Below are 22,493 nucleotides of genomic sequence, written 5' to 3' on the forward strand. Positions count from 1 at the left end.
TAAAATGTTAGGGAGCTCAGGAAGAAGCTCAGGAAGCTTCAGGAAGAAGCTGCATATTTGCTTTAATTGAAAGAATAGCTCTGTTTAGAGGTGGTTTGTTTAATGTTTCCTTGCAAAAAAAAAAAAAAGTTTTAAATTCATCTTTAAGCAATTACTTGAACTGACGTAGATGTTGAAAGAAGTGAAGTGTATGTTGGAAGCCTAGTAGAGTTACAAGAAAGCGAGAATGAGCTCTAGATCTCTTACCTTTGTGAGAGCTCTTACCTCATGCACAGAAACTTTGGCTGAATGTAAGCAGTTTATTTGTTGTGCAGTTCCTAAAAAGATCAGATACCTGTTTTATGTCTGTGCAGTTTAATTAGTTATGAACCTGACTGAGTCCCCTTAATTGATGTAATGCTTGCTCAGAGATGCCTAAGACACATCTGGTTGTAGACTGTTAGAGATTTATTTTTCAAAATAATACGTAGAAGTGGCTCTGGAATTGGTTTCTTTTCATATTTCTTAAATTAACAGTTTGTTTTCCCAGGCTTAGTATATGGCAGAGTATTAGTAAGACTAGCTTCAGAAAGAGTGAATGGATGTGAGGGACTCTTTAGTCACTGTCTTATTTCTTTCTTGATTAAAGGAAGTGGAAAAAAATAGTTGTTTTTATTAGTTTCATCACCCATACATCACCAACAAAGAAAGTTTCTGCCTCTTCCCTAAAGGGCATGAGAGTTTCTGCTCCAGTTCTCAACCTCCTTGGTGAGAACTTCTGCAATCTGTTCATGAAGCAGCCACGTAAGTGGATGCTTGTCAACAATCTGATGCTGTTATTGTCACGTTCAGCTCCTAACCATTTCACAGGAAACTCCACAATTCGGTACTGGGGTGGTCCATACTGGGTTGCACAGAACACATCTACAGACACAGTGTAAGGCTTTCTGCTAAGATCCCCATGTTGCCTTGGAAAGAACAATGTGGCAGTAGTGGATCAGTGTTAGTAGAACGTTGCTCATGAGCTCAAGATATGAAATAACAGAGAAGGCACAAACCATTGGTGCTTAGTGCTTGCCCTCAATGCTTTTTCCCAATGCATTTTTTTCAGGGAAACTAGGCAGCATATGCAAATGTGGTGCATGTGACAATACTTTTTGCTACAGGAGGATGCGAAGACCTGTTTTCTCTTTTCAGTTTCATTGTTTTGTTTGTTATATTACTTTTTAAAATATTCCTGTTGAATTAATTGCTTAATGTACCTGATAGTGAGGTCAGCTACATGAGCGTGTTCTCATTTGCTTGATGTGTACTTCCTATTATAATGTTTACATGACAGCATCTTGACAATTATTTGACTGTTTTCTCAATGTCTGAATTATTCTTTCATTATGCCTGCTTGACTGTGTGTTATCATCATTACTTCGGTAGCTATAATAGAATATTACAAAACACTGAGGAACTAATAGTAAAAGAAAAAAAAAAGAAGCTAACTCTTGCAAAAGATCAATTATATTTAAGAGTGAGAGGTTATTTCAAAATAAGGTAGTCCATATATGGTATTAGTGAAAATCAGTTTCCAAGAAATAAACAACATATATTTTTGGTAACACATTATGTACAGTGATTCAGAAAGAAATACTTTCATGGAAGTCTCTTTGAAAAATAAATCTAGTCTTTTTAATGGAAATAGGGAAAGTGATAAGAGTGTGTTATGGTAGCACAAATAGAGTTATATTAATTATGCTAAATTTCTCTTCATTTTGGAGAGAAGTGTTATTATTTAAGACTTTCCTTGTTTAAACGCATTGAGTGTAGGGTTGTTCCTGGCCAGCAGCCACTTCCCAGATGCAGTTCAGGAGCAAAGAGAGAAAACTTTTCTTTTCCTTCAGATTTTTTAAAATCACTAAAGCAACAATGCCAAGCATCAGGACCTACAAAGTCACTGGGATTTTACTGAAGTTTTCAATTGCAACCACACAAGTAAAATTTAACAACCTTTTTGAGACATGTTTCTGATATGTCCACATAGCTTTCTGTTTGCTGTCAAGTAAAAGAATCTAGTTTTGACAAAAAATGCCCTGTTAAGAAGGCCTTATTTTGATTATCTTCTTGCCATTGGGAAAAGTGGGAGTTTTTAAAGTCTGCATAGTAGTAGCTTGAGTAATGCGGTGTGTACTCTGTATTTTTGGCAGTGCACAATTTGAGTGGCGGAAGGCAAGCAGCCGTACAGCAGCAGGAGGCATAGGTAGCATTAGAGTGTGTTTGTTTGGAAATATCATGCAAAGGAAGCAACTCCTTCCTTGGATGACCGCAGGGAACAACCTGTTCTGGAAGAGACTGACCAAAAGGTCCCTCAGAGGTCAGGCTCTCTGCAAAACAGCCGTCTTTCTATGTTTCTCCAGAGCCATGTTTCATCTGTTTCACAGATATTTCCGTGAGGGAGCTCAGCTGTGTTTTTCCTCTGCGGTCATTGCTGCTGGCAATTCCACAGATGGCAGCGGGGAAAAAAGTTGGAAGTTTGGGGCCAAATCTAGTCAGTGCATGTGGGCAAAGGACTCTGGTTTTGATCTGTGAGATATGAAGAAGTCTGATTCCTGCAGCAAATTGCTGCAGCAAACAGAATTAGAGAAATATTTGTATGTGTGTGTTATTTAAAATATTGTTTATGTCAGGTAATGATACAAAGTTTACTCCTTCCTGATAGTCTACTTGGAAAAGGCTTAACTTCTGTGCTGCAGGTATCTCTTTATGCTTTATAGAATGTGTAATTAGTCAAAATTTGTAGTAAAAAATAAAAAATAAAAAAATTGAAGAATAAAACTATACTGCAAATAGGGAGTGATGCTGTCCACATTAAAACATTTGGTAAAGCAGCTTAACTGATGTTAGGAAAAGTCCAAATGGCAATGACTCTCTGAAGATATATTGGTACTTCTAAATAAACCAAAATGAGAACACTGGCTTAAGCATTGCTCCAAAATTACGTAAGCTGTTCAGTTGTTTAATTGCACGCATCTTGATATAGTTTGAACTGTGTCGAATCACACTCTTTCAGATGATGCCCAGGCAAGGTTTGCATCCCAGCATGGCCCAGGATCTGTGTCAAGTAGGCCGTGGGAATGCAGCCTCCCTGCTTCTGGGGAAGAGAGTTCAGCTTCATGGCAGCGAGCCATTTCTGTGCCACTCAGCCTCATCACCAGAGAGTGGTTCCTGCCTGGTTTAGTGGATGTAATCTTAGAAATTTATGATTCACTGGGTGATTAAATCAGAAGGAAACCTTTTTGGGGATCACAAAGGCAAAAAGGAAGCAAGGACTTAGGGTGCTGTTCCCATTCACCACTTGAACCCTTGTAAACCTGGCTCCTTGCTACTGTCCTCAAGGCTCTCTCCTAATTCTTTGTGTCATCTTTCTACACTTCCTTTATTCAAATCTTTTCTGCCTCTGGCCTAAGTGTATTTTCCTTGCTCAGGGCCTCTCCCTTCTAATGCTTCCTAAACCTTCCAAAGTTTCATGGTTTTGAGTTGGAGAAATAGAGCCTTTTAAAAATCTCTTGACTTTCTCAAGGAAGTTAACAGTGACTGCCACAATTAGGCAACATTTTAGGCAGATCTCTTGGCCAAAAGTTTTCTGCTTTTTAGTGTCATGTATTTACAGTGCTGTAACCTCTGTAGAGAAAGGAAATCCTGACTTCTAAAAATACAATACATTTTTACTTTAAGAATGCCAAAGAAGAACGTTTCAGTTTGGTTAATATGATTGTTTTAAAAATTCTATCATTAATATAATTATTTTAAAAAAATGTGTCAGGTTAAGACTTTTTATTATTGTTAGTTTCAATGTTAAGGTTAGGTCCACAAACTTGTTTTTGTTGGGTTTACCTAACTATTTTATTTTTGTTTTAGAAGTTAGGTTAGGTCAACAAACATTCAGCATGACTCAACTTCTCCACATGCTGTGAAGACATTGTTTAGTGCACAGTCCTTATGTGTTCTGGACTATTATCTTTGTGCTGTGAGAGACTTCCAGGTTTTATCAAGGTTCTTGGTGGTTTTACAGTATTCACTAAGTACTTACATAAGAGGAAGGCTTGTGAAAATCTAACTAATTTAAGAGGAGAAAAATAGCTATAGCTAAAAAAAAAAAAAGTTTAAAAAAGAAGGTCAATGTAGACTAAAAAAAATAAAAAGAAGACTTGTTACTTCCTAGAATAAAACAACAGACGCTATCCCTTATGTGTAAATGTGCAAAACTGTAGTAAAATGATCACAGTGACCTATTTTTTCAACTATTGGATTCCATTAGTAGTTACAGTGGAAACAGCATTGATGTTTAGAGTACATTGTTTCCAGATTTTCCAGATACATTTCTTCCACCAAAAGAACTTTATTTCTCATCAGTTTTTCATTTGGGGTTTCATTTGAGCTAGTGTGCAAACCTTCAACATTTGTAATTATTAAATGTAATTGATGAGAGAGCTCTGCTTCCATTAGACAGTCTCACCTTTCCTTTTAATTAGTTTCTATTAAAAAATGTCCTTTACTACAGCAAAAAGGAAGGCTGAATACATTCTCCATTCAAATAAATATGTAGATGTTTGATTATAAGTATTGAAAGTTTCCTAATACATGTTGGAAGTATGTTAACGTTTAGCTATAGTAGGTCTTCCAAAGTTCTGTCTTCAACAGTAAAATGATTTGATTGTCACAGCAGCTGGACAGAGTTTTAAGTCATGTATTTTTTTCACGAGTTTGTTTTTGATCTTTGTGTTGAGAACAGTCATTAATAAGACAGCACATTCATGGAAGTGCATAGTTCAACCTGTGTTGGCATGTGTATGGATGTATGCCTTTGAAATTATTGACTGATAAAATATGTAATGGATTATGTGAATTACTGAATACTTATAATGTGAGGCCTTAGTTATTGAAATTTAACGTCTGCAATTTTTTGTAGTATTACTTGAAGTCTTTTTAAATTAAAAGCTGGAATTTGGATAGTCATTTGACTTCTTATTGGTAAAGTCTTTTGGTGGATTTTCTGTAGATATTTACTGTTGCTAAGGGTAAAAACACTTCAATGATTGCTTTCACTTTGGTATGTGCTAAGGAAAGGTTGGTGTTGAGCTTCTTCTTGCACTGTGTTTTATGGATAATTTGCTGCCATAGTACACATAAGCTGTGCAACATTGAACTATTACTTAAAATGCTGACCAGAAAGTTTTTTTTTCCATCTGAAAAAAATATTTGCCTTTTTTTTGAAGTCCCACGGTTAGAGAAAAGTTAAATGATATTATCAGGAAATGAAAGAAGCACACGACTTCAGTCTGCTTATGGGTGACTTCAGATGCAAGTGTTGTTTCCTGTTTTTTACCTTAAGAGCTGCTACAATATGATATAAAACAAGTTTTATATAACTGTTTAGACAAGAGTTTTTAAGTAAGAGTTTTTAAGTACATGTATTAAAAAAAAAAAACAACAACAACAAACTGTTATGCTTTTCCCAAATAATACACTTTTATTGTGGTAACATTGCAGTACTTGTAAGGAGAAATTATTGGCATAATATGAGAAAAGCATCACTGAAAAGTCAAGAATGCTGAAAACTGACATTTAAGCCTTTGTTGAAAATTTTTATAAGTAAACTTTTTTAGGCTGTTTGTAGCTCATGAGGTACTATACAACTTGCATGTACATTTTATTTCTTGAGGGGATATAATGATTAAAGTATTACTAAAGTAGCATTCACAGTCCGTGAATGATCACTGCTTCTGCATTCAGTAGGTATTAATAATCCAAAATCTAATAAACAGAATTAAAATCCCCATTATTCAATACTAAACACTTTGTATTCAGAATTGTAATATGTTTGTGATCATTACAAGCAACAATAATGAAAAGCAACTTGTTAATATTTCATTTTCCATTTTGAATAATTTGCAGCTTAATCCAGGGACATCGTGTTCTCGGGATAGCTTAAATTTCAGTCACCCTCTGCCATCCATGGAAGCTGATTTTTAAATTCAGATCATCTCTAAATTACAACTTCTCCTCCTCAAGCTGTCTGAAATCAGTTTGACTCTACTGTGACATAATTATTTATCTCTATGAATGCTATTTTGGACTAATGGCTGAAACCGTTTCTCCTGCGAACTTCTATATGTGTTTTACAAATAGTTACACTGACCAGTAGTAGTCATATTAAGTCAGTTCAGTGCAGCTTTAGGTCTTCCTTGAAGTCGTAAGCCCATTAAACACCTTATTTTCTATTTCTTCTTGACAGCAATTCATTTTTGACATGTCATTGGCATGATTATGGAAAAGAGTTTTGTTTTTTTTTTTACAGAAGATCATATTAACAGGTTGTAATTTGCTCTGAGAAGAGTAGCTGTGTATATGCAATATTACCTTTACAACAGTTTTCCCATAGTACACATCGAACTGCTTACCAGTAATACAGAATGAGGGAATGCATATAGTGCTTCCCCTGTAAGTCTACTGAACTGACATAAATATATTTTTAGCAATAATGAATGACATCTGCATAGCAAGGTTGGGCAAAATTAAAAGCTCTTATAGCAAAGTGTAAATCTGATACATTTTTGAGGATAGTTTATATTTTAATTTTTCAGAATTTCTTCTTGTATCAGTTATCTTTGATTTAGTACGTTAATGAACAAAGCCTGTGGATATGTAACACAGTTTCTTTTGTTAAATCTCAAATTCTGTTTTTGATTCTTAAGGAAATATTCCATTTCCACATTATAGCATTTTCTGTGACTATTTTACTCGTGGTAATTCCACTTACAGCAGCTAATATAGTGAAAAGGCTTTTTATTAGTGTTGGGAATTCAGGTCCAATACCATCATTTGTAGTTAGTTTTCAGTTAGCTTAGCTCTAGTCAGCTTTTAGGTAGCTTGACATGTATGCATTTCCTATTTTGCTCTGTATTTGGCAAAAATAAATGCTATTTATAGTGTTGTAGTACCAAGCAATGTGTCGGCTTTTTGTTTACTTTTGTTTGTGCATATCAACATTATTGTTGGCAGGAATAAGCTTAGCTGAGGGAATATTTTTGTCACTGTTGCAACAGTTGGTCCTTACACAATGTTTTATTTGGAGAATCGCACCATCAAAATGGCTTTCTTGGCGTGAGAGTAGCTCATGTGGGGAAAACTCACTTGAACCCAGCAGATAACCCTTGTATAGAATTGAACAACAAATTGTGATCGAATTTTTTATCTCTTCAGAATGTAATGATACCTCAAAATATACATATTTATACACACATAGATAATACGTGTAATATAACAAATACTTCTTATAGGTAGAAAAAATTGAAATAACATAAAAAGAGCAAATGGAGTGGGAAAATAAAGGGACAACAAGCAATTTAAGTCATAATGAATTTAGAGGGAAATTGCCTGTTTTATCTCTGCAATCCAGTGAAATGAGAAGATTCTGTCGGTGTTTGAAAGAGGACAGCAATGTCCATTTTGAGAGATACTTTCAATTTTACACTGCATCCAAGTAATAAAAAAATCCCTCAATACAAACCATCAGGCTTGTATACTGTAGCAAGGTAGGGATCTATATAACTAAATTTCCTTGGGATTACTTTCTTATGTCTGCTCTGAGGACATGAGTCTGCCTGCTGCCAGCTCCCGTGCTGGTGTACGCAAAGCAGAGCTGCTCCATCCACTGAGCACCATGGCACAGGGCCTGGGCAGCTCCATCAGGCTTTTAGTTTCAGCTCAGTGCTGCCGGGTCAAGTGTTGAACAGCTTTGTAAGATGCTTGGGTGTCTCCTAGCACCCGTATCATCTGCTTTTTTATTATCTAAGCTTACCTTAACTTAGATAATAGAGTATATTGACAAAGAGAGTAATTGCAGTTCAGATTACGTCTCCCCCTGGAAAGTTTTGATTAGCTCAGCTTAATGTAAAGCAAATTTCTTTAAAAACAAGAGTAACTATTTCACATTTAAGCCATGAATTTGGCGTATTATCGATCTAGAAGAATGCTTTTGGCACTATGTTGAATAATTTATTACATTAATGAGATTTTGAAACAATCATGGCTTAAGAATTAATCTAGAATAGGACTGACCCAACTTCAGAGACTTTGATGCATTTCATTCGAAGCAGGGATATGACTATTTTGTCTCTCTTTTTCAGTGTATTCTTTAAAGCTATGAAGCATAACTTTCTTAGAGTGCTTGGATTGATTCTGAAGCTTCTAGTAATCAGTAATGAATGTATTGTTTTATTCTTTATTCTTTTCAAAGTAATTTGCCCTTCAAAACCTGTCACTTTTTCTCTCTGTCTGTGCTTATCATTGGGTTTCTTTCACTGCATGTTGGTAAAGCTCCCAGATAATACATGGAGTAGTTCAACAGTGGAAAATTGGATTGAATTTTCTGTATCATAAAAAAGGGTTTCTTGGCTATGTGTTCAAAGCAAAAGTTTGGTTCTTTTAAGCTAGGAACATGAAAAAACTCACATTTTTGTGCTGCAGCAAAAAGGAGTGAAAAAGTTTTGCTTATATAATAATCTCATGTTCAGTGTACAGCTGCAGAGTTTTTTGAAATGCTTTCTACTTTGAATAGGACTTACTCTGTTTTCCAATAGTACAGTTTCAAAGCTCCAACACCTTTGAATAGAAACAGGTTATTATGGTTAAGTTTGGAAACATAGTTTTATATTTCAGTATCTTAAAGTATACCCCAGAAAATAAAAATCCTATTATATGATATCTCGTTGCACTTGAAAATGGTCTTTTTTGACACTGTAAAAGAGATCTTACATAGGGTGTGATTTTTGTAAAGAAAGATTGTCAGTAACTTTTCATTTTTCTTCTCTAAGTATGAAGTTGTGAATATTATGAGGGCTTTAAGTGATACACTTTAGTCTCAAGAAATAAGTATTACCTAATGACCTATCACTTAAGAGTTGTATCTTAGGCAGAGCTGAAAAATATTTCTGCTGGCCTCCAGGCATCATTTTGCCATGAATATTGTAATCATGATAGAATCATAGAATAATGTAGGTTGGCCGGGACTTCCAGAGGTCCTCTAGGCCAACCACTTTCTCCAGAAGGATCTAATCAAGTTGCTTGGGAACTTGTCTTTGAAAAGACATCAGCAGTGAGTAAGGGATGTGCTTATTTCTCTCTCATTTACTAGTGGACACCGCATTACTTGCAAACAAAATGAAAGCAAATGAGTTTACTTGGGTTGCGGAAAAGCTATTTTTAGAATACCATGATAAATATTGCCATATATGGAAAAATATTTAGTTTGGTACTAATGTGAGCAAGTGTCTACTTTGCCCTCAAAATTAATTATATTCATTGTATTTTACAGTTATGTATTTTTACAATGTAGTAATTTCTTATGGGTTTGTATTTACAGTTTCCTGAATGTGGTTTCTATGGAATGTATGACAAAATTCTGCTCTTCCGCCATGACCCTACCTCTGAAAACATTCTCCAGTTGGTGAAATCAGCTGCAGATATCCAAGAAGGAGACCTAGTTGAAGTTGTCTTGTCAGGTAACTAAAAGAAAAAAAAAATAAAAAGGAACTAACAGCATGACAATTGCATGTGAAGACATCCACAGTTTTGTCCCAGGAAAAGGAGATTTTGTGTGTATGGACTTTCATCTATACTGGGTCAAAATCTCAGATGTATATGTGCCATACATTAATTTTTGAATTCTTTTTTTTCCTGTTGTACAGCTTACTTTTTGACAGCCTATGTCCATATTACTAGTTAAGCAACAGGTTAATTTTAATGAACAATTTGAAAAATGTGTATTCTGCATTTTTAGAGGAAAATCATCCAGATGGGCAGCACAGCGCTTTTCAAAGAAGCATATTGTAAACAAAAAGTAACAAGTAACAACAAAATACAATATCTGTATTAACATTTTAGCATTTACTTAATTAATAGAGAAGCTTAAAAATTAGAGTTGGTTTTAACATATTTTGCATGACGTATCAATAGTTTAATATTTAAATGGATAGACTATACATTTTTCTGCTAGCCTAATAAGCAGTGCTGTTTGTTCATAATTACCTGTGGAGGAATTATGAAAGCCATTCTTGCTAGTAGTGACCTGTTTCCTTTTTAAAAAAAGGATTTTTTTTTTGGCACTTCATATAAGCTAAAAGCTAAAATGTCTACTGGAAATAGAGTAATTGCTTTTTCACAGCCTTTCATAACAATGCCTGTTCAGGCTGCTCTAATTCCTTATGTGATTAAAAAAAACCCACATATTTAAAAAAGTAAGAGAAAAATTTTAATTTTAGTTGGGATAGTAAATATATATTATTTATGGATGGCAGTCCAAGAGGAGTGCTGGATACTCCTTGTAAAGGACTATATATAAATGATTGCATGGAAAAAAGCAGAACAAAAGAAGATAAATATTTAGGGCCTAGGAAATACAAGGAGACAGTAAGCCGATAAAAAGCCAGAGAATAGAAGCTATAGTCTGAAGGTGTTTAGCAGGTGAAGGGTTGTAAGAAGAGATGTAGGATGAGTGAAAGGCCACATTTTGGAGACAATAAAATGACAAATGGATTTAAGGAACACGTTTGGCCAGCAAAGTGGCCATAAAGATTGGATTACTCTAACTGAAGGAAACAGAAATTATGCAACTGGTATGTAAAGGAAGTCTGGGGGTGCTGTTAGGTGTTAACAGGACTTGTCAAAAGCCTATGTATAAGAAAAGATGAAGTATGTAAATAGGAATGACGCAAAGTTTAGAAGGATATGCAGTAGAGAAAATGCTGCAATTGTAAAGATGTAAAAGTGGCATTTGTTAAATGAAATTTAGAAGATGTCTGAAGGGCTTTATTTTTGCAGTTGGAATATGCAGTTAGACCAGCTGGAAAGACAAAAATAGGGAGGTACATATGTCGTGTACAGGTGAAAACTGAAGCTGTAGAAGAGTGCAGGATTAACAAATAGAAAGCCGTAGGCCTAGTGGTTGCTGAAAAGATGGGGAGGTAAGTTAGGTTAATGTCATCTTAACCAGTTGTACTTTACTGTATAGGATCCTATTTCATACTCTGATTAGTATAGGAAGTAGAGAATGATGCAAGTTATTCCTGTAAGTCATCGTTCATCTATTCCATATCAGGAAACAAATCTTTGCGTCTTGAAAAGATGCCAGAATCCCTATTTCAGATAATCCACTTAAAATAATTGCTGCAGGTCAATAAATCAGATGCAGTGAAAAAAAATCAGCAAGGAATTTAGTGTTTTATTTAATGCATATTTTTTATGATTTTGAAACAGAAACCACATATCTTCCAGTTCTCCAAAATTAGGCAAGTAGCTGTTGAAATCTTCAAGAGAACTATACTATTTAAGAGCACTAGGGGATTTATGCTTTTATTTTGTGGGTGAAACATCTCCCCAAATAAGTGGTCAAGTATAAGCAAGTCTGTGGTAGTTAGAGGAAGGCTCTTAAACCAATACTGCTTGAAAGTATGGGTGGTACTTACAGGTACCTGTCTGTATGTGCTTTATAAAAATAGATTATACAGAGTGTTGTCTGAAGGCTTGAATTTTTTAATATGACAAAGTAGTGTTGTACTGTGTTCTAGTAATCAAATTTTAGTTAAAGGCAAATCCCCGAAGTATAGTATTGCACACTTCCTAATAACTCTGCTACACAGTTCTTAACAGTATTGATCAGCTGTATCATTTGATCTAGTTGTATTTTTGAGGAACTCATGAATGAAGTCTGTCTTTGCCTTTGCCTTCTTGATACTCACTTTTGTCATTTCTATGATGGCCTATTTCCATTTCGCAGTTCACTGGCTATCAAAAGTTGTGTAACTGCACCAGTGTGTCAGAAAGAGTTAGAGGAGAGTAGAGAATACAGTGGGATCCAAATCATTTTGAAGGTCATTGTAATGTAGGAAATTCAGAGATTATGGAAATTGTTGTATTTTAAATACATTTACAATGAAAATGTTTTGTAAAAACATTATGATGTATTGAAAACTAAGCATAATATATTTTTTGTATTGTTTCATAGTTTTACAGGAAATAGGGCGTAATTATAATCCTTATATGCATAGTCAAAACCTTTCTGAATCTTGAAGTCTTAATGTCATTACTGTGTTCTTTTTTTTTCCACAAAAAACAGTGATAGGCAGTTCTAACCCCCTGAGAATAATTCTTGTTTTAGGTTTATCTTCCTATTAGCAGTAGTTAATAATAGAATTTGTTTTTCTCTCTCTTTCCCTCCCTTCCTCCCTCTCTCTCTCCTTCTCCCTTAGCCTTTTTCTCTTTCTTTCCCCTACATCTAGAGCTACTTCTGGAAAATACAAAGATGCAAGTTATCGTTCTAGTATAACCATCTCTTTGACCAATCACCCATCCAGAGATTTGTTAAAAGCAGTTTCCCATGTTTTGAGAGTACCTGATTTATGGAATTTTAACCACAGCCATCAATCATGTCCTTACTAAAATAAAGTGGCTTTTTTTTTTTTTTTCTTTATAAGTCAGGGTTGAGTAATCTCAGGACTCTTTGGCAAGGTATACTCATTTCTTAATTCTGTATAGCCCAAAGACTATGATTTTGTTTCCGTGTTTTTATTGAACAATTGCACTAGTCATTTTGCTTCTGTCCGCCAAAAGATTTAAAACTCTTCATTGACCCTTACGAAGAAAAATTTTCTCTAGTTCTTAAGAAAATAAACACATGCATTTATAGTATTTCATATTAGCAAAGCTTATAAAGTATTCTTTTTAAAAGCACTTACTTTTAAACTAACTTCAGAGGCAGTAGAGCTGGAGCAGTACAGAATACATTAAAAAGTGATGCCATTAGTAATGGTATTGCTATCAAGCTCTCACAGTGTTTATCCAACATGTTTGGTGGTCCATATTAGAAATGTGCTCTGACCCCATGGAAAAGATGGCAAATTACATCTTTTTAGATTATGACTTAATCAGATTATTATGTAGTTTATACTATTATAGATTTGTAAATTGTCATTTGTTTTAGTCATTTATTGCAATATTTACTTAGAACAGATAAATTGCAAGTAAATTTTAAAGATATCTTTAGATGTAAGTATTTGCAAGTTGCATTTAAATATAAACTACATTTTTTTTCAGATGTTTAAACTTTTTTTTTTCCAAATTGGGATTTAATATATTCTGCAGAGCTTTTACAATTGCAACCTAAATTAGGATGTGGCTTGGAAATTAAGTTAAACAAACAAAAGAGCCAAAACCAACACACACACAAAAAAAAAAAAAAGGCACTGAATCCTTCGCCTTCCCCTCCATTTAAAATATCCCCCCCCCAAAACCTGAGAGCAATAACTCTTTTTGCAGAATGGACGTGAGAAGCAGTCTAAGGCAGTATATGTGCTGTGCAAGAAAGGAAACCTGTTTCGAAAGGTCTTCTGTAAGTGTTTGTTTTGGAGAAATTGGTAAAAGTTTTCAATAGGAAATTATTTGTCATGGCATTCTCAAAATCCTGGATGACTTTCATATTCTGTTTTTCATTATTCTTCCTATTACAGATGTAGGAACAAAACGGTGAGATTCTACTGATAAAAAGAGAAACAATCTTTTCATTCAAAGTTCCAGTGCTTTTATTTTTCAAAGTCTGAAAATATTTGATCTTCATTTATTTTTTAAAAAATTGTTATTTGTGCACAGATATGTTAGATAGGTATTTCAATACTAGTACATACTGTGTTGCATGAACTTAAGTTGAGTTTTATAAGACAGGGTGACAATTACTGTAGTAAAAATTGATCAGAGAACTAGGGGAAAGAAAGCACCTCAGAGAGGCCCAGGAAGCTGTTACCAAGCACAGATGTTCACTTTAGCATGTGACAGTCACCAGTTGAAAATATTTATAGTCTAGGATGCCCAAGGACTACAGTGAATTTGTCAACCTCTTGAGTGTTGCTGTTACTCACTTTGGGGCATGTAGTGTGTCCCTGTGGACAAACAAAAAGAGAGCATTTTCTGCCTCTGGGAAGTCATAGCCTGAATTTCAGCAGCAGAGAGAGCATGCGGCATCGTGTTCAAAGCTTTCTGAATAGGAAGCTTGATCCTATTTGACATACAATGGATTAAATCCATGTAAATGTATTTTAAGTTTACATTTGATGAACTGGAGCAGATCGCTCAAAGGGCTTGGCTCATTGGGTTTTTAATGTCTCTAAACACAAAGAGTATGCAACCTCTCTGGCTACTTCTTCCTACGTTTGATCATCAAAGTATTTTCTAGCCTACATTAGAAATGTCTAAACAGAATGTACATTCCAAAGTTCTGTAAATTCAAGGTATATTTTGGCAATCATTTTTGAATAACATTTCTGAAGGAGGCAATAGAATGTTACTGCTACAGCTTTGCTGCTGAAAACAGTGCACACTGTGGGTAAACATCCCCTGAGGTATAGATATCTGATGTCAAAAGCTATACTGATCCGCTGCATTCATTTTTTATTGCACATGTCAATACTAGCCAGTGGAGAAAAAGCTGAACTATCACTCCTAATACTATGGTATTATAAATCAATTCATATCCTAATGCTATGCATTATCTAATTTTAATAATAATTTATGTAATTTCAAGGTATTTTATAAAGGCTGGACGACCTGTGATTTTTTTTTCATTTTATTTTTATTTTTTCCATATTCTATTTACGTTCTTAACAGTTTAAGGAATAATAAAATCATATTCTGGTTTAGATCTTATATTACAGGTTCTTGAGAGAGATGAGAAGTTACCTAGAAAAAATTATAGTTGAGAAGAGTGCAGCTGAAGCACTTTAATCCAATTTAGGGAAGAAAATTGTACCTGCAGATGTCATATAATATAACTGAAACAGGTTGTAGAAGAGCTAGGTTTCTGGTGGAACACATGAAATTTAATCAGCTCAGAATGCAACACTTCTTGTGCTTTTATATTTAAAATGAACATTATGATCTGCACTTTGCATTGGTGCATTATGCAGTGGGATTTTAATGGAGTGTAAGAATCACGTAACTTACTGAACAACTGCTGTGTGTCTGTCTGCTGACTGGCCCACAGGAGATAAACACAGACTGTTAGGATCAGCTAGCCAAACTGCTGTTCAGTGCCAGAATAGATTCTAGCATTTTGGAGGTGAAATGTCAGACGTTATTATGAGAGTGGAAGGAAGAGGGTATACTGAGTTACAGACTGTCACCTACACATTAAAGGAAGAAAAGGGAACTTTCATTATGAATGTTAGTAGTCCTCATAAGTACAGTTTTATTTTTACCTCATATATGGTTATCTTCCTTTTGTTTTATGTATTTTAAAAATATTATCTGTTCTAATGCTTTATTTCAGTTAACAGTATGGGATTCTGACAGTGTTTGTAAAGCAGATGGGGGGCACGTCAGAAATGAATTACTTAAAACCACGAATTTGTTTGTTCAACCAAGTTAATTAGGCTACATTCATGTATGTGCATTGAACAGTATCACTAATACCATTCTATTAGTGATGTATCAGTTGCCATACTGACGTTTTCTTTGCTATGCATTTTCTATTCCATTTCTTCTTCAAAGTGTTAGAAAAGTACATCTAGTCTCCTGATGCACAAAAGAGGAAGGCCCTTTACTTACAGTGCTGGGGAAATCTCCACTGATGTGTTCACTGAACCCATTTACCTATCTGTTAAATTGCATCACAGACTGAAAAAGGAGCAAAATATTTGTAGAAAAGATTTTGTAGAGCTCTACTTGTAGGAAGGATTTCTTTTGACTAAAATACTCTAGAAAATTAGCAAGCAGACCAAATCAGGAAGGATTATATCAAAGTTATAATCGAAGGTGGCTGTAAATGAGCAGTCATTCACTCAGAAACACTGAAAGGAAGAGGAACCACAGGCTGTAACTTGTGCACTCTCTTTCTCTAAAATGCACTCTTCCTGTCTGCTCAAGAAAAGGAAGTAAGTTTCATGTAAGGTGATTTTAGTGACTTTTTACACAGGCAGATAGTGACAGGGCAAGGGGAAATGTTTTTAAACTAAAAGAGGGGAGATTTAGATTAGATATTAAGAAGAAATTATTTACTCAGAGGGTGGTGAAGCACTTGAACAGGTTGCCCAGAGAAGCTGTGGATGCCCCATCCCCAGAGGTGTTCAAGACCAGGTTGAACAAGGCCCTGGGCAACCTGATCTGATGGGCTGCATCCCTGCTACAAGCAGGGATCAACAGAAAGGTATCATTCATGTTCCACTCATAAAATAAAGGATGTAAATGTCAGACACTAAAATAACGTAAAATATACATTAGATTTGAATAGAATGGAATAAGCTTTCTCTGATTTCTGTCTTCTTTAAGCTTTACTCCTAACTGAAGCATTTTGCTACTCTTTTGAGTAGCCTTTAAAAATTATATAAATTTAAGTGCCATTTATTAACGCCAATAACAAGATATTAATTATTGAGAGGTACAGACTTTCATATCCTTTCTTTCTGGAGTTTTTAAGTAGTTAAAATGTTGTATCAAGTTTTTACATTAAGTAATTAATGTAAGTTAAGATGTAAGGAAATGTGGATTGTAGATGAGTAAACTTGTTTCTAAAATGGGGGTTGCAGTGCATGTATCAAAGTTATTTCAAGCTCTCTATAGATGCAACCAACAGCACTTTGTGTGTGTATTTGTGACCTTTTTCAGATGAGCCGTATTTGCCCTTTTTCCCTTAAATGGAAGCACAGCCTCTATAGAACAATCTGGCAAATGACAATTGCTGTATTTCTGACTCTGTTTGAGCTCTGTTTTTCAAATCCTGCAAGGAAACTGTTAGTTTAGATGCCTTTAGACTTTTCTTCTTGCCAGCGTAATTTATGTCCTATGCTATACCTTGTTCAGGAAAGTTTATTAAAAACTGCTGTGTAAATTTGCCAAGTTGTTTCATGTTATATAGAGCAAAAAAGCAGTTTTGCAGTTTTAATATGAATTTGATGGTTAAAAGTCTGTCTGTTTTTACTGGGGCAAAATTACACTGGCACGTAAGAGATCTTTGCCAGCCACTGGAAGGCAGACGAAGAAACATTAGCATCTTGTGAGAATTAGCAGAATGTACTTCATCTGCTTGCTGTGAGCAGTCGTGCTCAACTTGGCAGGATTCCTGAAGCAATAAAATCAAATAGCAGCTCTTTTACGTTCCCTTGCTGAGCTGATGAGGGCAGGAATTGATCCACTACTTTTGTTAAGAAGCCATTTTTGGTTTAATATCACAGACAATATACCATCAGATCATTAGTTGCTGACATTTTATTTGGTTTCAGTATATTTTATACTGTCTTGTATATGATAAAATATAATGAACTGAATAAAAGCTGTAGATAACTATGCAATTATAGTAAATGCCATATATCAGCGTATAACTGGATTGTAATACTAGTTTGACTGCCAAATCCTTGAGATAAATATTATGATGTTACATCTTTGAACATTATTTTGTAGTAGTTACATAATTGGTCATGGTTTGTGACTTGCGTTGTAGTTGAAAGCCACAGTTCTTTTGCTATCTCCATGGCTACTTTAAGGCCCTGGTGTCTTTGGAAAATACAAATGTCCCGTCCAAGGTCACATTTCTTACAATTCTTCCTCTGTGCCCTTTTAATGATCTCTAGCTGTCATCTTTTTTCTTAATACTGTAGGTAAGACTCATTACTGATTAGGTTAAAGTAGGTCTGATTTTCTGTCCCTTACTGTTCAGTAGCGTGCATCATTCATAAGTCATGAATTTCACATAGATGCCTCTATTTAAAGTTCTTAGAACTAAAAGATTTTTTGCTTCTTTGTTTATTTTTCCTCATTGTCTTTTCCTCAGCTTATAAGTAGAAGGTAACAATTACAATAGATACAGACTTCAAGTTTCATACTTCTGTATCAGCTGCATCTTTCTGAATTGCCTCTCCTATCTTGCCTTACCATTCTTTTCTTTCTGCTACAGGAGGGAGTAGGTAAAAATAGGATGAAGAAATAATATCCTGTCAACCTCACTTCCTTACACTAGTTACCTTATCTGGCTGCATCCTCAACAGAACACACTGAGTAAAATAATATGTGATAGGCAAACGTTAATAGGGAAGCAGTTAATGTGTGTCAGCTTTGCTTCTAGTGTTCCTACAGGCCGTGCTAGTTATTCTTCCTTAGGTCTTTCTGTACGTTTTTCATATTCAATGATTATTTCAGAAACAGAAAAAGAGTTGTGAGATTTTGATAACGTTGCTTGCAGTAAAGCAAGCAGTGCTTTCAGTTCTTCACAGGAACAAAATTAACATTACATTTTTAAGGAACCTTTTTGAATTACTAGTTTCCTATATACGTTGAGCTTTTAGATGTCATTTTAAAGCTTAATTAGTTGGTAATCATAAACAATGCATTTTTGTGTTCATTAAAAATTAAATTTTAGAAAAAACAGTGTTGGTAGAGAGGATACATTTTCCTTGCAAGAAACTACAACTACACAGAAATCCTTCTTTCAAGACAGTACCTGTTTATGAGAGGCTGCTGTTTTACTGCTAGCTAATATATCAGACATCCTACATTGTACACCTTTACATGTCAGGTTTTGAGAGATGATACATTTTGAGCTTATTTGTGTGGTGTTTAATGAAAACACCCAAGTTTTCTGTTCAGTTGAGATAGCAAATTTGGTTTGCCAGAAGCCATACAAGTGCTTTTTTAAACACTTTTTTAAGCACTTATTTAAGAATACTTCTATTTCACATTGCTATCTCTACATTTTTGAGCACATTTCCAATATAGGCATATTTATTTATTTTCACTTCATTTCCACTAGCTAAAATATGAAATTGGGAAAAACCCAATTTTATGCTCAGAAAAAAAAAAAAGAAAAGAAAAAGATTTGATTCATCATATTTTTTATTATTATTATTTGATACATTTGTTCAACAATTACTTTGACCAGTAGATGCTTGATCAAACATTTATATCAGTGTATTTTTAATCAATTGTTGCAAATCTTGAAGGGAGTCTAGCTGTAAATGATTCTGAGAGGAGTCTAATAATAATTTAAAAAAAAAAAAAAAGGTAATCCACTTGGAATAACATGCCCATCAGAAGAGCTGTGTTGTTAACCTGTCAACAGGGCATTTTGAGCTGCTTGGATATGTCAGGAAAAAAGTGCTGTTTGGAGAATATTTCTACTTTTTCAGTTTCTGAATTCATGGTCTCAGTAGTTCATTGCTCTAGAATGTTTCAAGTTAATTATGGCTTATGTAAAAAATACATCTTTCACTATCACTATTTAACTCACTGAATTTAGTTTCCTTGGCTGACTGCTGGTTTTAGATTTTGAGAGGGCAAATGGGAATACACAATCCAATATTTATTTCCAATGAATGATATTTGCAGCCTTTCGTCGTAGTTATATGACTTCTTTCAGGAACTACCTGAGGTTTGTAGCTAAAGCAGATCTGAGCACAAACAAGCAACCCTTTTTTTCCCTTGAGGAATATGACAATTGGAAGCAGAAACTGAGAAAGAGATTCAGGATCTGCCACAGGTTGTGAACTGCTGTTTTTTATACCTGGATGGTAGCGTGACTCAAGCTTGGAGACTTTGTCACTCTGACTGTGAAATCTAGCTCACTCTAAAAGAGGCCTCAAGAATGTTTCTGTTAACCTGCTTAAGTGTGTGACTTGTTGCCTAAGAGATGTTTGGAGAGCTTTCCTGTCTCTTAGGACATGAAGAGTCACCTCAGTCTGTTTTGTTGGTGCAAAAGGTTTTTCTATGACACTACATGGGTTATGTTTGTTTCCTAGTTTTGTTGGTTTTGGCTTCCCCCTCTTCTTCAATCCGGTACACTCTTACTCATTTCCTGTCCAAATGACACAAATCCAGTCTTTTAACCTCTCCTTACATGGAAGGCTCTTCCATGCCTACAGTGTTTTTTCTCTTTCGTCAGTTCTTCTCTCTTACCATAGTTCCTTTTAGGTTGGTCTCTCAGAGACTAAACACAGAACATCGAATGAGGAATATTGGTGTCACCATTTCCCAATGTTTATTTCAATCCCATTTAATTTTGTGCATGGGAGAAATCCTGGGTAAACCCAATAAGACAGTAGCAACACTTTTTAATTTTCAGTGCAGCGATGGTATATTCTCTAAACATTTTGCTTATGTTTTTGACCTCCAGATCTCCTGGCCAGGTACTGCAGATGTTTCCATGATCTGAATCATTCTTGAATTCTGGTAAACCATTAAAAAAAAAAAAAAAAAAACCAAAAGAAACAACAACAAAAACTACAACAACTTATAGCAATACTTGATTTATTTTTTTTCCAGGTTATGTCATATTGAATATTTTGTGTGCAAATTGTCTATTTACTTAGCATGGTTCAGTTTGGTTCTCCCTTTTTTAGTCTTATCCTAGAAAAGATTAAAGTAAGGATGAAAAAACACAATGGTTAATTACAGTCATGCTTCGGTTCCTTGTCTCTGGTGGTCTCAGGTCTTTGAAAGACTGTTGGTCAGGCAGACATTAGAGCATATTGACTCCTGGGGTACGCTGCTAGTTAGTGGTCTCCAACTAGGCTTCATACCCCTGATCACCATCCTCTTGGCCCATCTGTTCAGCCAGTTTTCAATCTACCACACTGTCTACTCATTCAGTCCATACATCAACAGCTTCTCTATGAGGAAATTATGGGAAACTGTTGAAAGCCTTACTGAAGTTGAATTAGACAACTGTCCTTCCTTTGTCTACCAAGCCAGTCATTTCATTACACAGTTTTATCGTGTTGGTGAAGCATGACTTCCCCTTGGTGAATCCATGTTGACTTCTCGTGACTTTCCTGTCATTTATGTGCCTGGAACTGGTTTACAGGATTAACTGCTCCATCAGGGATCAAGGTCAAGCTGACTGGCCAGTAGTTTGCTGAGTCCTCCTTCTTGCCCTTCTTGAAGATAGGAGTGACATTTGCTTTCCTCCAGTTTTTCGGCATTTATCCCATTGTCCACGAGAGTTCAAAGATTATCAGAAGTGGCCTTGCAATGATATCTGCCAGCTTCCTCATCATGGGTGCATCCCATAAGGGCTCATGGACATCTGATGATACTCTGAAAAAAAAAAAAGTATATTCTTTATATAATGATATATATTTATGAATTCTTAGGGTAGTTTTTGGAGATAACTAAACTTTTGCAGATTGTTCCAATTAAAGTGAGTTTAAAATAGTTTAATGTACACAGAGTTTCCTTGGAGAGCTCAGCATAAGATTTTATTTTTGATTCCTGATATTTATACTTTTAGCCATCAGCATTTATTCACTGTATAATAAGTATTCTCTTAACCTTTTATGAAGCAAATTTGAAGGAATTACACAAGTGCTACTAACTCTTTTGGGAAGCCTCTTCTTTTTGAGATATATAGTCCTGACAGCAGCTATGTAATCCATCACTTGATTTTTTTTTTTCATAAGCCTTGCAAAGAAAATTTAGTTTTGTAAGTCAGAGGAAATAAAGATGTAAAAGACTCATAGTGATTACTTCATGATATTAAATTAAATCAATCCAAGCACAGAAAAGGAGCAAGATGCTGTTTTGTTTTTTTTTTTTAATTTGCAGCTGTTTCTTTTTGCCAGTAGCCAGAGTTCATTTTGAGCACTGCATCAATAGGTTCAGTAAACTCGTGCAGTATTTCATTTTGTTTTCCTGTGCTAAATTAATACCTCTGCAGTATAATTTTATGATTAACATGGCCTCAATACGTGAGCTAAGATATTTTTCCACTTGGGTGAAAAATGGATAAATTCATAAAGAAAGGATCCAGTGCTGAGATTTCAAATGTTAAACCTACTGTGCTGTATAGTTCGTAGGTTTAAAAATGTGGAATATTTTTCAAATAAACAAAAGCATGTTAAAATAGAACTTCTAAAATTGAGAATGTAAAGATGAATAAAGCGTGTTGACTCATAAATATTAATCTTTTTATTAAAACTCTCCATAGAAGTCTGAGCTAGCACTGGACAAATGATTCCAAATGGTTTACTAGCTCCTAGGGTTTATTGCTTATATCTCAAGTCATGGGTGAGACAGTGTAAACAACAACCCATAGTGAATCTGGCTACTAGCGTTTATTTAATAACCAAGGAGATTAGAGCTTTTACCTCACTTGGATGTCTCCCAGGCTTGCTCACTGGCTTTCCTCCCAGGATTATGTTCACTAGCTCCCCACTGCCCCTCCCAGCGGGCAGGTAGCTGCTGGCCTGGGAAGACTGGACATAAAGTTATGTTGATTCCTGCAGTACCACTGCTTGCAGCTGTCAGTCTTGGGCATCACCAGCCAGAATGCATGGACATCTCTTGGCCTTCATCTTCCTGATCTTGCCCTACTTCCAGCATCTTACCTCTAGGCAGAATACTCACTCTCTTCTTTCCAGGTCTACTTTTTCCTGAAATCAATTCTTCTTTTTGGGGACCTTCCTCTTCTACCTTCTCTTCCTGCTGGAACCCCA

General features: G+C 35.2%; 1 protein-coding gene across 6 annotated transcripts in view; it reads left to right on the plus strand.

The window, feature by feature from the left end:
* The window catches only part of PRKD1 (protein kinase D1), a 131,566-nt gene that overhangs the window by 59,828 nt on the left and 49,245 nt on the right, over positions 1 to 22,493 (plus strand). For all 6 annotated transcript variants that reach the window (XM_080592747.1, XM_080592746.1, XM_080592748.1 and 3 more), the window contains one exon: positions 9,392 to 9,530. In XM_080592747.1, the coding sequence (XP_080448873.1) occupies positions 9,392 to 9,530 (139 nt within the window). The remainder of the gene's footprint in view (positions 1 to 9,391; positions 9,531 to 22,493) is intronic.

The sequence above is a fragment of the Anser brachyrhynchus genome (genome assembly GCF_964034855.1).
Source record: "Anser brachyrhynchus genome assembly, chromosome: 5".
Classification (NCBI taxonomy): domain Eukaryota; kingdom Metazoa; phylum Chordata; class Aves; order Anseriformes; family Anatidae; genus Anser; species Anser brachyrhynchus.